The sequence below is a fragment of the Colobus angolensis genome, unplaced genomic scaffold (assembly GCF_000951035.1).
Source record: "Colobus angolensis palliatus isolate OR3802 unplaced genomic scaffold, Cang.pa_1.0 Scaffold45, whole genome shotgun sequence".
NCBI lineage: Eukaryota > Metazoa > Chordata > Mammalia > Primates > Cercopithecidae > Colobus > Colobus angolensis.
The window spans coordinates 6,743,312-6,759,419 of NW_012117932.1; the positions used below are offsets into that span (position 1 = coordinate 6,743,312).

The 16,108-nt window shown below is 40.6% G+C and overlaps 1 protein-coding gene across 2 annotated transcripts in view; it reads right to left on the reverse strand.

Annotated features, from left to right (window-relative positions):
• Window positions 1–4,999: 4,999 nt before the first annotated feature.
• Window positions 5,000–16,108, reverse strand: part of LOC105523076 (chromosome unknown open reading frame, human C18orf42) — a 56,455-nt gene continuing 45,346 nt past the window's right edge. The window contains exon 2 of one of the 2 annotated variants that reach the window (XM_011957802.1): window positions 5,000–7,075. In XM_011957802.1, the coding sequence (XP_011813192.1) occupies window positions 6,882–7,075 (194 nt within the window). In that variant the 3' untranslated portion in view covers window positions 5,000–6,881. The remainder of the gene's footprint in view (window positions 7,076–16,108) is intronic. The other variant, XM_011957801.1, reaches the window with a different exon arrangement.

A 16,108-nucleotide genomic window follows, 5' to 3' on the forward strand; every position in this document is an offset into this window, starting at 1 on the left:
TAAACTTTGAATTTTACAAAACTAGTTACAAATTCTAGATCTACATATATTTATTTCTGCTGATTTCAAAGGTGAACCCTTAATTGTAAAGCATAAGCAAAGCAGTAAATGTAAAGGGATGACTCTTTGCCAAAACTTGCCAAAAATATCTAGTTTCAGGAGGGAAGGTACTGATAAAATTACTGGACTTGATATTTGTCTCCTATGTTTGAAATCTCAGTTCTTTAGGTTTATAAGTTGTGTGGCCTGGCTATAGTCTCTGTACCACTTTTCCTTAGTACAGCAGCCTCCAGTACCTGTTCATGTGATATTTCTGTGGATTCAATGGTTATATTTTAGCCAGTTCAGAAAACAGAACTGAGAATAAATCAATCGCAAGCCAACTAAGATAGCCATAATAAAATTAAAATACACAACACATCTGATTTCTTAACCAACTCACAGTCAATTACTTTAGTATTTGTTTTGAAAGACTTACCTGGTTGAGGCAGATTGTCTCTTCAGAAAGCATGGTCCAATTTTTCTGCAACAAGATACAAATAATTAGTAACCTCAGTTTTCTTTGACAGGAAGCACTGTAACACCATTGTCTTAACTTTGGTCCCTTTAGAAATAGATCCTGAGACAAGAATTTGAGAGAAAGTAGCTCATAGGAAGCACCAATAGGAAAGTGGAGAAATGAGAGAGAAGGGGCTGCACACCGGGGACTTCATCAGGTTTCAACCAATGGGAGACCATGGGATACACCTCAGAGTTGGCCCACCTGGGCGGTGAGAAGGCCAAAGTATTTACGTGCCATCTCCTATCCATTATTGTTGGAAGGCTGTCCTGGACGCTTAGCTACCTGGTACTTTCTGGCCAGCCCCTTGTGTAGGCTGAGCACATAGGTATACCTAGAAAAGGCCCACAGGCAAAAAGTGACAGCTATTTGTAGCCAGAAGCCATCTGTGAATAGGGAAATGACGCATGCTGAGGGCATACAGATGGGCGGCAACAACACTGGCTGCACATATAACTAGTGGAGCATTCATGCAAGAGCATCAATTCTTAGGCACAAGTGTCAGGCATGTGGTGAAAGCACTGGTTAATGGATTAAGTAGAAATCAGCTAAGAAAAGAATAGTAACTTGCTTTAAAAATGGAAAAACACCATAGGAATAAAGCTATTCTTTTGTTCTCTTATTACTTAGACTATGTACAAGCTGTGACCTAAGTTGAATGATCAAAGGAATTACTTTTCTGAGTAAGAAAGTCACCCTAGGTCTTCACATGCAGCAGGAGTCCTCCTGGTCAGCTTCAGTGGAAGAATAAGCTAACAGTGGGGCACGTATGGTGTCAAGGGATTATTCCAGGGGAAAAGGACACAGTGAAAATATACAGATGAAAGGCCAGCCGTGGTGGCTCATGCCTGTAATCCCAGCACTTTGGGAGGCCAAGGTGGGGGTATCGCTTGAGGTCAGGAGGTCGGGACCAGCCTGGCCAACATGGTAAAACCCTGTCTCTACAAATATACAAAAATCAGCCGGGTATGGTGGTGCGTGCCTGTAATCCCAGCTATTCAGGAGGCTGAGGCAGAAGCATTGCTTGAACCCGGGATGGGGAGGTTGCAGTGAGCTGAGATCAAGCCACTGCACTCCAGCCTGGGCAACACTGTCTCAAAAAAATAAAAATAAAAAAAGGATACCAGTAGAATACCTAATTTCTTTTTAATTTAATGAAAGAAAAAAATACTAAGTGGAAACTTAAGAAAATGCTAAACTTTAAATAACTCTGTGTCATACTAGTTTCTAAAATATTCCTCAAAGGTTAAAAAGAGGAATTATAAAATCTAATAAGGGATTGGCATCCTTGGAGTTCATTAAAGCATTCAACTTGAGATCATATAAATTATCTTTCCTCTCTGACAGATAAAGTCATTAGGTTGATGTCATTTTCCCTGCCTACCTCCTGATTTTTTTGGTCATACTTCATGCTATCAAGATATAACAATTTACATACTTCTTTTTGGCCACAATTTTCACAATTATGTATTTTTCACTTTATATTTAGGTGAAGATACTGCTCTTCACTAGTCCTTTTGTTGCAGCCTCTCCATTCCTAAAGTCTTTATTTTTATTCATTTTTTAGTTGGCTGAAACTCATGGTCAAGCAGATTTTTCACCAAGAAATCTTGAGTACTAGTAATGCTTAAGTTTTGTTTTGTTTTAATTTTTGCCTTTATTCTTAATTGACATCTTGGTTGGGAATAGTATCCTTCCCTCATACTTTCCTTTCTTCAGTGCTCCTTTATAGCAATTTCTCCCTTGTATTAGAGTATTCAATGTTGCTATGAAGTAATCTGATGCCAGCATGAAAATTTACCATCGTAAATGACTTGCTCACAGCCCAGAACTTAAAAACTTTTCTTTTATTCTGGTAGTATTGCTGTTGAGCATTTTATATCTATTTTCCTAGAATATGCTGTGGGGATTTATCTTCTTTCCTCCCTTCCTTCCTTCCCCTATTTTCTTCCTTTTTCTTAATTTCTGTAAGGGAAAGTTTTCCACTTTTTTGTTCGTTTTTGTTTTTGAGATGGAGTTTTGATCTTGTTGCCCAGGCTGGAACGCAGTGGTGTGATCTCAGCTCACTGCAACCTCCACCTCACAGATTCAAGGGATTCTCCTGCCTCAGCCTCCTGAGTAGCTGAGATTACAGGCATGTGCCACCATGCCCGGCTGATTTTCTATTTTTAGTAGAGACGGGGTTTCTCCATGTTGGTCAGGCTGCTCTTGAATTCCCAGCCTCAGGTAATCCACCCGCCTCCACCTCCCAAAGTGCTGGCATTACAGGCATGAGCCACACCACACCTAGCCAAAGTTACCACTTTCATCTGAGAGGACTCCTGTCTCCTATCTCACCTATTTCTTCCCAACAGCCATTTCCACTACACTGTAACTAGAAGACAAAGGACAAAGTCACTCACTTTGTTTTTCTCACACCTGGATAAGGATTTTGTGCACTTACTAATATGGTTTCTGAGTAACGGAGGAAAGATTAGTAGTCTTCTCATACCATACTGTAGTCATCTATTTTGTTCCCTCTGAAGTCTCTTGTTTCTTTCCTTAGCTACCACGTTTTAATTGAATGGCATTGAGTTTTTCTATTGAATATTTTCACTGACACTTTACTATTTTTGTTAAATTTCTTATGCAGAAATGTTTTATCTAAAGCAGTTGCATTCTTACATATTAACACTGATATATCTAGAATTCATATTCTTAAAATCCCTAGAATTTATACTCTTAAATTTTGTTTTCTGATGCTCACAGAGTTTGAGTTTACTGATTTCATGTATTTCTGTGGTCACTTTCTCCATCTAGGTTATATTTATCTTCCCCAAGCCTCACTGTGACTTTATCTGCAAAAGGAGAATAAGACCTGTATTAATCCATTCTTGCACTGCTGTAAAAAACTGTTAGAGCCTGGGTAATTTATAAAGGCAAGAGGTTTAATTTACTCACAGTTCCACACTGCTGGGGAGGGCTCAGGAAACTTACAATCATGGCCGAAGGCAAAGGAGAAGCAGTCACCTTCGCCACAGGGTAGCAAGACGGAGTGAGCGCAATCAGGGGAAATGCCAGACGCTTATAAAACCATCAGATCTCACGAGACTCATTCACTTTGATGAGAACGGCATGGAGAAACCGCCCCCGCGATCCGATTACCTCCACCTGGTCCCACCCTTGACCTGTGGGGATAGTGAGGATTACAATTCAAGGTGAAATTTTGGGTGGAGACACAGCCAAACCAAATTAAGATATTCTCAGGTTACACCTTATTTTGAGGTTGTGGCAATGAAATAAATGAGGGAATGTGTGCTAATATCTTTTGAAAACTTTCACACACTCAAGAAAGATATTATTACTGTAATTTCCACTTTCCTGTCTCTACATCTGTTTTGGTATTATAGGGGCTAAACTAGTTTCAGATTTTTTATATACATATTTTTTACTGTATTTTACTAGAGTAAGGTATTACAGTGGATAAATTAAAGGTTCCTCTCTTTTGTATTGTTTTATCATAGAAACCTCAAAACAGCCTTGAAAACAGCCAGTTACTCATCTCTGAACGGCATAAATTCAATGATTATTTTTAAATGATAGATTCATTTCTTTGTAACCTGAAATTCCACCATAAAGGAAACCTAAACAGCTAAAAAATAAATCAGAAAGGAAGGGAACCTGTTAGTCATTTTGCACCAATTTACAATACTGTTTGCACTGAACAGATGATTACAGCAGAGCAAAGTAAGATGAAAGGATTTCTTTCTTTAGTTCCACCCTAGGGGCAGGCAACGGAAAAGACGAACAGCTGAACACACAGAGATGGGAAGCCTGTGTATGTAGTAAATCAGAAAGATAAAGGACACTAAGTAAATGTTCCTACTCATTTCTGAAACTAAAAGCTGTGATCTGGTTTACGATAATAATCAAGTGGAAATCCACCTTAATCCTACGTCAAATGAAGTTCTATAGGCCCCTTGTAAAATCTAGTAACTTTTTCTTCAGACTGAAAGATCTGTAAGAGTTTACAGGTCTTTAACTCATTTATTTTTATGACTGAGCTTTCTTAGAATTTCGCCAGTATGGCACCTACCTATTGAGCACAGGGGTTGCCGAACTTCCTTTTGTCCTCCCTACAACTTAGTCATATCTCTGTTCCTTGCTGTTGATTTTCCATCTCCAAGCTTATGGCAGACACTCTACCTTCCAGACCCACTTACCTTGAATTCTGGAGATCAAAAGCCCACTTCTTAGCATACATCCTTTTCTCTTCAAGCCTCAGGACCCACCACCCCATGGCTGTCCTCACGCAGTCATAGTGAAGGGCCCATTAAAGAAGCACTTCCCCTGGTCATGATATCTAGGGGTTTGAAAGTAGCCTTGGAAGCCTCGTGGTGCCAAATAATGGTAAGATCCACGTACAAAATGAGCCAAACAGCAGAGTCTAGAAAACTTTGCTTAAAATATTTCAAAGCTGTATATGTTTTATTTATAAATAACATTTAGATACAGAGGTCAATAAGATGTTCCAAAAATTCCCAATTTTTTAGTACAGACACATCAGAGAGGAAAAATAGTATGTTTATATGTTTCTGTCACTTGACAGCAAAAACAAAGGCTGGTCATATCCAAATATCTGAGTAGACATGGTACCGATCACTTACAAACTACAAGCATTAGATTTATTTATTTATTTTATTTGTGGCACTCCTGAATAATTTCCCTGAATACCTTCATTCTCATTATGTATGCTATGCAATTATATCACATCAGTTATATAAATTTTGGTCAACTGAAACTACTCTTCATTTAGCATGAATTCCGCTAAAAGAAAACACCTGTGAGTAAACAAGCTTTAAATTGTAAGCCCTTCTGCTTCCTTCTCCATCCGTGTTTCCTGTGAATTTATTCCACCTGTGCACTGTGGGCGCTAGCATAACAAAACTGATAGGATATTTTTTCATCCATTATCTTTTATCCAAAGATTTATTCTAGAAACTGTAGCATATTGGAATTTTAGAAGTATATCTTAATATCAGTCACACTTTATACCATAATACTTTGCTTTAAAAAAAATCAAACGTAGATATTGATACTCTGAAACCAGAAGGTTTTTAACCAAGGTCAACTTATTCCTCTGTCCCCAATAGCACCAATTCAATAACTTTTGTGAAGCCCAGGAGATGGGACTCCAGAAATACGTGCATTATTCTCACAGAAGTGGAGCAGGCATTAAGCCTGCTGCTGCACAGACACTTTTATTACACATGTGCACACACATATCTCTGTCACTGCATTCAAAACACTGTCACTTTACTATCCCTATCGTATTCTCATGTATTCCTGAACTGTGTGATTTTCACAATCTCAAAAACATAATTTTAACGTGTGGATGGGAAAAGTTAGTAAGGTCCTAATGCAAATGCACAGCCTGGTGGCAAAACAGCATTTGTAAGGACTCCAGAATCCCTTCGGAGGATGTTACGCCCCACAGTCAGCCCCACGGGTAAGTCTCTGAATGATAGGCAGCTGTTGAAGAAATCTACCATTCTAGCCATTCTCCATGAGGCTGCTAAGGAATTGAGTCATTGGCAACTCACATGTGTAGACTCACTTGTCTTATTTATTTAATCTTGAGATGAGACAAGAAATCCATAATATTCCCAAAATATTTCCACACAGAGCATAAACACCAATTATGAAATATTCAGAGAATTGAGACTAAAAGACTGAGTTCTTGAGAAGCTTAAACTCCTCCCTTTCTTAAAATAACATACATATTAATAAATGCCTTGGTATGATCCTGAGGGACTCAGCCTTAGACTTTCCCTTTGCTTAATTTGATCTTAGACCTGAACCCACCCTATAAAAGCCTCAATTTCACATTTGAAGGTAACTAAAACTCCATTCCCTCACCTTTCTGGCATGTCTTTTTAATATATTATAAAGAACTCAGTACTGTACTAAGTATTTCAGCAAAAAGACTGCTTGTTAAATTCACAGAAGGAATGCATAAAAGGCAGAAGTAAATAAATGAGACATAGAATTCTTTTTTTCAAATAAAAGAACTTCAAAAATAAATTGGCCTGCAAAATGACTTTGCAATTACAGTGTCATATTTGGCCCCACTGTGTCTCAGAGGCACTGCATAAATATGAACAGAATGGTCTAATGCACTTTTTCACAACAGTGCTTCTCAGCCAGGGGCTAGTGCGAATTCATTCTACAGCTAGGTGCCGGTGACACTTCGGTTTGCTTTATTGGCAACATTTTGGTGATGCATCCTATACTAAGAGGAAGGCTAGAAACCAAGCACATGTCAAGAGCAAAATCCACCATGTTACTTCTTTTCGTGCTTCTTGGTTAACTCCCCAACGCCCAGTTGGATGTGGCCCTGGTTGTCACTGATTCTCTCTTGCCTGCGCTGACTCTCCTGGGAGAGTTGCTGCACAGCTTGCAGGATTGCATTCTGCACAATCTGTTTGCTGGCATTCTGCAGCTTCACCTCTTCAGGCTCATTTCCAGGTTTCTCACCTAGCCAAAAACATGAAAAGGAGGAAAGAAGGAGAGAAATTAATTTCAGGAATGTGAGAGGGAAGGGTAGGGGAGAAAGAGAGGAGGGAAGAGTGAGACTATAAGAACACACTGGGGTGGACCAGTTAACTATGAGAAGCCCACCAGAGCACATACAACTGGGGGATTGGTCTCAGGACATGCTGTGGATACCAAAGTCCTTGATATAAAATGACCTAGTGTTTGCATATAATCTACACACATCCTCCCATACACTTTAAGTCATCTGTAGTTACCTAATATAATATAAATGTAATGTAAATAGTTGTTATACTATATTTTAAAAATTGTATTATTTTTCACTGCTGTACTGTTATTTCTTTTACTGGGTTTTTTCCCAATATTTTTCTTCCATGGTTGTTTGAATCCTACGATCCTCAGCTGGCTAGAGAGACAGTTTTGGCCAATGAGGGCCTCTGGGAAAGTTTCTCGAAAAGAACAGACCCTTGCCCTTTTGCACCTTCCCCACTTCCTTCAGGAAATGCAGACATAAGCCTTCAGGTGTTGCATTCATCTTCCAGTAAGCATGAAGATGAAAGTCAACATTCTGGGCATGGCTGGGGAGAGAGAAGCAGCCTAATTTTGAAGGCAGCACTGAGCCTCTGTACCAGCCCTGGGCCATGTCCTTCTGGGCATTCATGTATGTGATGAAAATAATTCCTTTCTGTTTAATCGAATATTATTCAGGTTTCATGTTACTTGCACCCAAACACATGCATAGCGTATATAACCTCACTGGGGCTGGAGAATAGATGATGACTGAATCCATATCAAGGTCAACTTTGCTCTTGTAATAGGATCACAACCAGTGAAACGATCAGAAGCTGCCCGCTGTGATCAAGAGCAGGCATTGGCAAACTTTTTCATCAGAACCTGCCCCCTGCTCCCGCCCCCTGGGATCTAGAGCAGGGATTGGCAAACTTTTCCTTTAAAGAACCAGTTAGGTGATAGTTTAAGTTCATGGGTCATACAATTTCTGGAACAACTACTCAACTCTGCTGTTGTAGCATGAAATCAGCTATCAATGAGTGCACAGGGCTTTCATTCAATAAAACTTCATTTACAAAAAAGCAGGCCACAGGCCAGATTTAGCCTGTGGACCAGTTTGTCAACCCCTAATCTGGAATGGTGGGAACTTCCTAATTAGAAGGCTAGGCAGTCTACCCAGCACTGATTCTCTACTTTCTTTCTTAGTTAAAAACACAATTTTAATTTTATTCGAGTAGTTATGTAACTAGGTATAGCTAAATTCTTGGTGGAAGTGGAAGTTCATTTAATAAAAATCCTGGAAAAGGGATGTAGAAGAGTAAAGTCAGATAAAGGCCTTTGATCCTCTACCCATCCTATTGACACAACTCTGGCCTGATAGTTATTACAAGGGGCAGAGCCATTAGAACCATTAGAATAGAAACTGTTTTCAGGGATTTCAGAAGAAAAAGAAGGAGCTTGGGATCCAGTGACCAAGAAGCCACCATATCAGTTCTCAGATCCCCACCTCCAGGCCTCTTTTTAGGTTAGAAAAAAATAATATACCTTGTTTAAGGCAACTGCTATTCTGTATTTGTTCTATTGTGCAGCGGACGTAATACTAATTCATACATGGTAGACTGATCATAAATCTACCATTTGGTTGAAGTGCGATCTGGAAAACTCTAAATCCCACCTATTTATATTTATAGTGGTAAACAGAATGGACGTAATTTCTTTTTTAAAATCATCTTTTTGGATATTTCCTCTACACAAATATGCTCACTACCAAGAAGATGTATTTAAAATTGGAGGGATGACGTTCACTGGGGTTGATTAATTAACAACAGAATTTATACACCTATGAGGAAACATCACAAAAGATAATACTGAGTAATTCTGGAAGACCAGACAGTTCTTATTCATTAAGTCATATAATCGTCATTTATGGAGCATTTGTATCCATCCATTGAGGAATTTACAATCTAGTGAACAAAGCAAGATAAATCTATTCAGAGCAAAGAACAGTATTTTTAAAAACAGGATAAAACCATCAATGTACACCAAACTGAGCAGAGGAGTCTGCACACATGAATTGCAATAGACTGAAGCTGTGAAGTGGCCAAGAAGAATAGCAATTTTTCTATATGAAGAGTCATGAGGGTATAGCTATCAAGAATACGTGTTTTGAATCACTTCAGAGATTTCAGGTCCTTTTTGCCACTCGCATTCATGCAGTCTTGGCCAAGACACTTCACCTCTGTAAGCCTGTTTGCACATCTGTAAAATGGGCAAGTGGCATCAATTTAGGGTGGTTGTTGGCGAGTTAACCAACACAAAGCGTATTCAGCACTCAGTGTGGTCCCTAACACATAGTAAGCATTTGTAAGTGTCCACCATTGTGTGTTAATCAGGGAATAGACTAAGCTGTTGTAACCGAGAAACTCAAAAAGAGGGCAGCGCACACAAGAGCTATTCATTGCTCTCTCGTGTAACAGCTCAGAAGTACTCCAGTGTGGAAGTAGCTCTGCTGCACGGGTTCTCTAAGGACTCTAACTTCCTTACAGCTTACTTCTTTAACCTTTCTAACAATATTGCCCTCATTTACCTGAGTGAAGCTGGTTACCCAATATCCCATGTGGGACCAAAAGAAAGCAAAAACGAAAATGGAGGGCAAGCAATTTGCTTTTAAAGAATTGTCATAAAGGTTGCAAACATCACCCTACTGACATTCTATCCAGGGAAACTTAATTACATGGCCACATCTAGCTATGTGGGAGGCTAGGAAATATATTCATAGGCCAGGCAGTCATATCTCTTTCTGAAATTCAAGGACAGGCCAGGCGCAGTGACTCACAGCTGTAATCCCAGCACTTTGGGAGGCCGACATGGGTGAATCATTTGAGCTCAGAAGTTTGAGACCAGCCTGGCCAACATGGCAAAACCCTGTCTCTACTAAAATACAAAAAAGTTAGTCTGGCATGGTGGTGAGCACCTGTAGTCCCAGTTGCTTGAACCTGGGAGGCAGAGGTTGCAGTGAGCTGAGATCATGACACTGCACTCCAGCCTGGTAACAGAGTAAGACTCTCTCTCAAAAAAAAAAAAAAAGTAAAAGAAAATACAAATAAAACTCAAGAAGGTTCTAATGCTAAAACAAAGAAGCCATTAAGGATTTAAAACAATTACTTCCAAGCAAAGCCAAGGCTGCACTGAAAAGGGAGAATACAGAATATACCAGCAGCAGGACAAACGTGAAACCCAGGTTGCTCTGTCTATTACCACTATACAGTGCACAAGTGTGAGGACAAACAAAAACAATTTCAAAAGATCTAGGCTTGCTCCTAGAAAGAGTATCTTAGTCAAACTAGATGCGTGTTGACTCTCACTGCCTTCATTACCACTTCATTTCGGGTCATACGTATCTACCTGCAGTGGAGGTTGTGGGACAAAGACAGCGGTGAAGGCTGGAGCAGAGAAAGAGACGGATTAAGGTGAGGAGAAAAGCCACCCAGAGCACTTAACAGACAATACATGTAAAATAAAAAGGTGCAGAAAGCACACATACTACTTGTGGGTTAGACTCTTTGGTATGCGAGGAATAATATTCTCTTCCATTGCCTTAAGCTACGGTAGAGGGGAGGGGACCACGAAAATAGAGATACAAATGTCATAGCCAAGCGTCCAGGAACTGTTCAGCTGAGCTTCACATTACAACTCAGAAACTGGAAAAATCCAGTATAGCTCCAGTTATTGCACCACGTAGGCTAACCTCTGCCATGAGTGAGCCTCACCTCTCCATCTGCTGCGACCAGCCAAGCACCTCTCCGCTTCTTCTGGAGTCTCTCTGACTTTATGCATTCACTCACTCTTATTTCTGCATTTTCACGACGTGCAGTGCTTCACGACTGTACGTATCTCCTTCCCTCTGAGGGCATTCCAGCTAAGGTCCTGGCTAATGTTCTTGCAACTGACTGACCTTTGCCATATCTTCAGTTGAAATGCCTGTGAGAGAGAGCCTAACAGACTCTCCATATCACCCTTATCCTTATAAAGCAGCACTTTTATACCAGGCAGGGTTTTTCTGTTTTTGTTTTTGTTTTTCTTTTCTGATGGGGTCTCACTATGTTGACCAGCCTGGTCTCAAACTTCTGGGCTCAAGCAATCCTTCAGCCTCAGACTCCCGGCCCTGGGACTACAGGCACACTCCGCCACACCAGGCTCCAGGCCGCTTCTTAAGCCAGCCATAGGTTGAATAACAAGGTTTATTCTGGCCCAATCTGCTGGGCCCAAAAAGTTCAGATCAAGAGGTGGGAACACAGCTACTTAGAAGGAAGGAACCACCTAGCCCCATTGCCTTGGCAAAGCATCCTAGAGAGCAAGTGTTCACAGGTTAGTCTTTGTGCAGCATCACACTCATACGTCCTGGCATTCCTATGGCATTCGCTTGTAAGGGCAAGGTATTTGGGAAACTCCTGATGGAGGCTCTTATAATAATACAAGTACCATGTGAGGAAGTACATTACAACCAACAGAAGGCAGGGCCAGCGACCCAAATCCTCCGAGTCTCACCAATGACTTACATGCACTGAATTCACTTCAGTGTAATGAATCACTTAGCGTCGTAGGCGGACTGTTGCCTAGTTTTAAACGATGCAAACATCCTCCAGCCTAATTAGCATTTACAACAACATTTTTGTGTTTCACAAAATAATTGAGGAATTGATTTAATTGGCTATAAACTCTTAAATGCCCAATATAAATAAACCAAGATCAAGAATGTGGTGTGACTGAATTTGTCTTCAGTGTCTTTCCACCTCTTATTGTTACTCGCCTTTCCCCAACCCCAGGCATCCACAAGGTCCTGCTTATCTGCGATCACTGAGTGCTCCCCCCATGGGGGGTCCAGCCTTCCACAGACCACTGTGAGCTCTACAGCTCCCCACCACGCCCCTCAGAACTTTCTGCCCCATATCCCATTCATGCCTCCCCAGTGGAAGGTGTCTAAGGAACTCAGTTGCAATATGGTTAATAATTGATCTTAATTTCTCATGTATAGCCATTAAAATTGTGCTTCTAACAACCATTGGATGACCCTCCTGATAAAAACTTACATCAATTTTCCCCCTGGAACCTAAGTGTCATTTACTTCTATTACATTAGCCCTGTTATATTCCAGTGAGGCAGGGTTTGGAAAAGGTCAGTGTTCCATTTTGAGACAGAATCTGGTTAGTGATTTTTTTCTAGATTGCACAGATAGGGCACCAGAGGTTGTATCACAAATGGCATCTCTATCTCTCATCTCTCCCCACTGACTCACTAAATATGCAAATTACAGAAGTCCCTATCAGAGCAAGACAGGACTCCAGCACCACTCCCTGCACACACTCTAATACACAGGGCTGCTGCTGGTAACCAGGGAGCAGATATTTTATCTCCCCTTCTGATTGCTTGAGACTGCAAAGACAGTGTGGTCATTTATCAATGACAAGCATATGGAACACAGAGAACAAGAGCTAATTCTGGGCCCTTTAATAATAGAATGATAACTTTTTTTCTTCCATCTCTGGAACTACAGGAATTTTCCATGAAGGACCAGATGTTAAATCTCACTCATCTACACCAACTGCAAATAAAGCAAACCCAGGAGTCCTGCTTTGCTACCAAACAAGCTAAAGTTACATGAGTTCCCAGCAATGAAAAGCCACAGCCCCTGAGTTTCTAACTTGCTACTAGCCCAACTGAGCATGCTATTCCCCTATGCACCGTAACCAAATCAGAAGCATTTTAGGCAGATTTGAGATGCAGAAAGCAAGACAGCTATCAGCAGCCAGAGGACATTTCTAAGTCATATTTGAGTGATACTGCCTCTTACCACCACCACCCTTATCAAATCAGATACAGGGAATTAAGAATTACCCCTGACTCTACCCACAATGGCCAGTCACATTATTTCGGACTGTAGCCAGCTACTCTTATATAACTTATATATTTATGGAGATATATACTCTTATATAACTCCATAAATAATATGGAGTTCTTTATTAAAATGTCCTAGACAAAAGATGACATGAATCAGAAAGATATTTATGGAGGACCTACATGCATGGTACTATGGAGAATAACATAGGCCACTAGGCCAAAATGTTTCATTCATACATACATTCATTCATACATACATTCATTCATACATAAAGAATTACGAAGCCCTTACTACATGACAAACACTAGGCTAGGTATTGGAGACCAAAATGTTGAGCAGAACAGTCATAGCCCCTGCCCTATGTGAGCTTACAATCTAGAAGGGTGAGATGTTCACCAGCTAATCAAATGGGTTTATAGTTGGGAGCTATGACGTGTGCTATGAAGGGAGCATGGGGAGCATACTGAAACCGTCCCCACAGGGTTGACAGGAATTGAATGCCACACTCTGGACAGAAATATAGTTATAATTAAGCATCAGTCAGGCCGCGCTCTGGCCCGCTTACTTGTTGCTGAAAGTCACTCAACACTAGATACTGCCAGTGCATCCCATTGTTCCTATAGACAGGAGAGCTGACATTACAATCATGAGGTTTTTGTTTAAGGATCACTTAAGAAGTTTTTCAGAACCCAAATTCTAGTAAAACAGCAGATGCCAAACCCCACAGAAGAACAGGATCAGTATGAGAATGCAACATCTTCATCCTCCTGTCCCAGGACTTCACCCTGCACTCTTCGACCAATCAACTATCTCCACACACTTCAGCCCACTCCAAACCCTTAAGATCCATAGCCCCAATCTCCTTGGGTAGATGGATTTGAGGTTTCCTCCCATCTCCTCATCAGCTACTGTACGATTAAACCTGTTTCTCTGTTGCAACCCAGTGTCTCCACGTATTGACTTGCTGTGTGCATCAGACAATGAACCTGTCATGATTGCAATACCACAAAGGGAACGAATCTAGTTTAGGGGTCAGGGAAAGATGTCCAGAGAGGGGACTTAAGGATTAATGAACATTAACTGGTAAAAGGAAGGTGCTGGGAGCAGGAAGGGAAGAACACTTCAGGCAAAAAGATCCACCCCTGAGTGGCAAGTCCCTGATGTGTGTGACAAGAGCAAGGCCAGAGAGGAACTGAAGGCAGCCCGAGCAGCTGCTGCCCACCAGGGAGGCAGGCAGACGATGATGTTGAAGAAAGGAGGCCAGCCTGGGCCTGGGGTCCTGGGGAGGTATCAAGGCCTTTTGCTGAGAGTAAAACAGCCATGTATCCTCATATCTGTGCCACCCAGCATAGCTTCAGAAGTCTGAGGAGAGTTACATAATTAAGGCAAAAATATGCAAGATTTGGAGAAGGCCTTGAAACACAGACGGACTTTGGAAAGGCCAAGGGGAAAAGGAAGCAAATTCTTTCCCTGGCCTTAAAGGGCAGGGCAGACAAGTGGCTGGCTAACAGGGTCATGGAAAGCTTTTACGTGCAGAGCTGCTGAATTATTTTAGAACATAATTTAAATGATACAATATTACTGGATGGTAATTCCTTAGGGAAGCCATAAAAATGGTGCCAATAAAACTTGAAAAGGAAAAGACAATTTTATTCTAGGAATCAAGATGCTCATTGAGTTATTTTGGCCAAGAAAAAGCAAAGTTAATTTTGAAGGAAAGAAAAATAACAAAACAAGGAATAAGAAGGACCTAATTTACCAGCTATTAATACCAGTTACAAAGCTATGTCAATTAAGAAAGTGTGCTAATAGTACAGGGATACAAAAATTGACCAGTACATTAAAGAGTCCAGAAACAACCGCACAGATACATGGAACACCTGATTTATGGAAAACATGACACTGCTGTGTGGTTGGAAAAGGACAGTATTTTCAGTCTTTAGGGCTGGGCCAAGTAGTTATTCATATAGAAAAATAATGAAAGTGACTACTTCATACTATACACAAAAAGTTTCCAAATGGATTTCATATCTAGATCTGAAAAGTAAAATAATTTGCAGCACAAAGGATTTTTAGGACAGTGAAACAACTCTGTACGATAGATACTGTAACAACGGACATGTCATCGCACAGTTGTCCAAACCCATAGAATGTACAACACCAAGAGTAAACCCTAACACGAACTGTGGAGTTTGGGTAATTACGATATGTCAGTGTAGGTTTAACTGTAACAAATGAACCAGTCTGTGGGGGATGCAGAAAGGGGGAGGCTGTGCGTGTGTTGGGGAAGGGGACATAAAAGAAATCTCTGTACCTTCTGCTTAGTTTTGCTATGAACTTAAAACTGCGTCACACCTGCAAGCCTAGCACTTTGGGAAGCTGGGACGGGAGGATCGCTTGAGTCTGGGAGTTTGAGACCAGCCTAAGTAACATTGTGAGACCCCCATCTCTATGAAAAATAAAAAAATATATATATAAAAAGTAAAGTAATCAAGCTTTTAGAAGAGTATCTTTGTGACCTGGGAGTGGACAAAGATTTTTTAAGTGGGACACAAAAAGTAACAACCATAAAGAAAAGCTTGGACAAATTGGGCTACGTTAAAATAAGTGTTTTGACCAGGGAAATACACACTTGGAAAAAGACTTTTCACGGGAGGTAGAGGCACAGAGAACGCTTATGAAAATACTGTCTTGGAAATCCTTTAAATATTTCCTTTGTCTGAGCACTTAGATAACAACCAAGACTGTGTTATGAGTTCAGAGAGACTTAAAAGGCTGTTCTGACCACCACATAAACGTCTGCAAAATTCAGCAGAAATGTAGGTTTTCCTCCTTTCACCCCTAAGAGACTCAGAAGTCAAACTCCTCCCAAGGGTTTCTTCTTTCTTGGAGTCACTAGGAACTCTAGAAAATTTATGAAATGAGAAATAAGAATGAAATCCTAAGGCCCCCACCCAACTGAACAGACCCCTTCTTTGTTTATTATTATTATACTTTAAGTTCTAGGGTACATGTGCACAATATGCAGGTTTGTTACATATGTATACTTGTGCCATGTTGGTGTGCTGCACCCATCAACCCGTCAGCACCCATCAACTCATCATTTA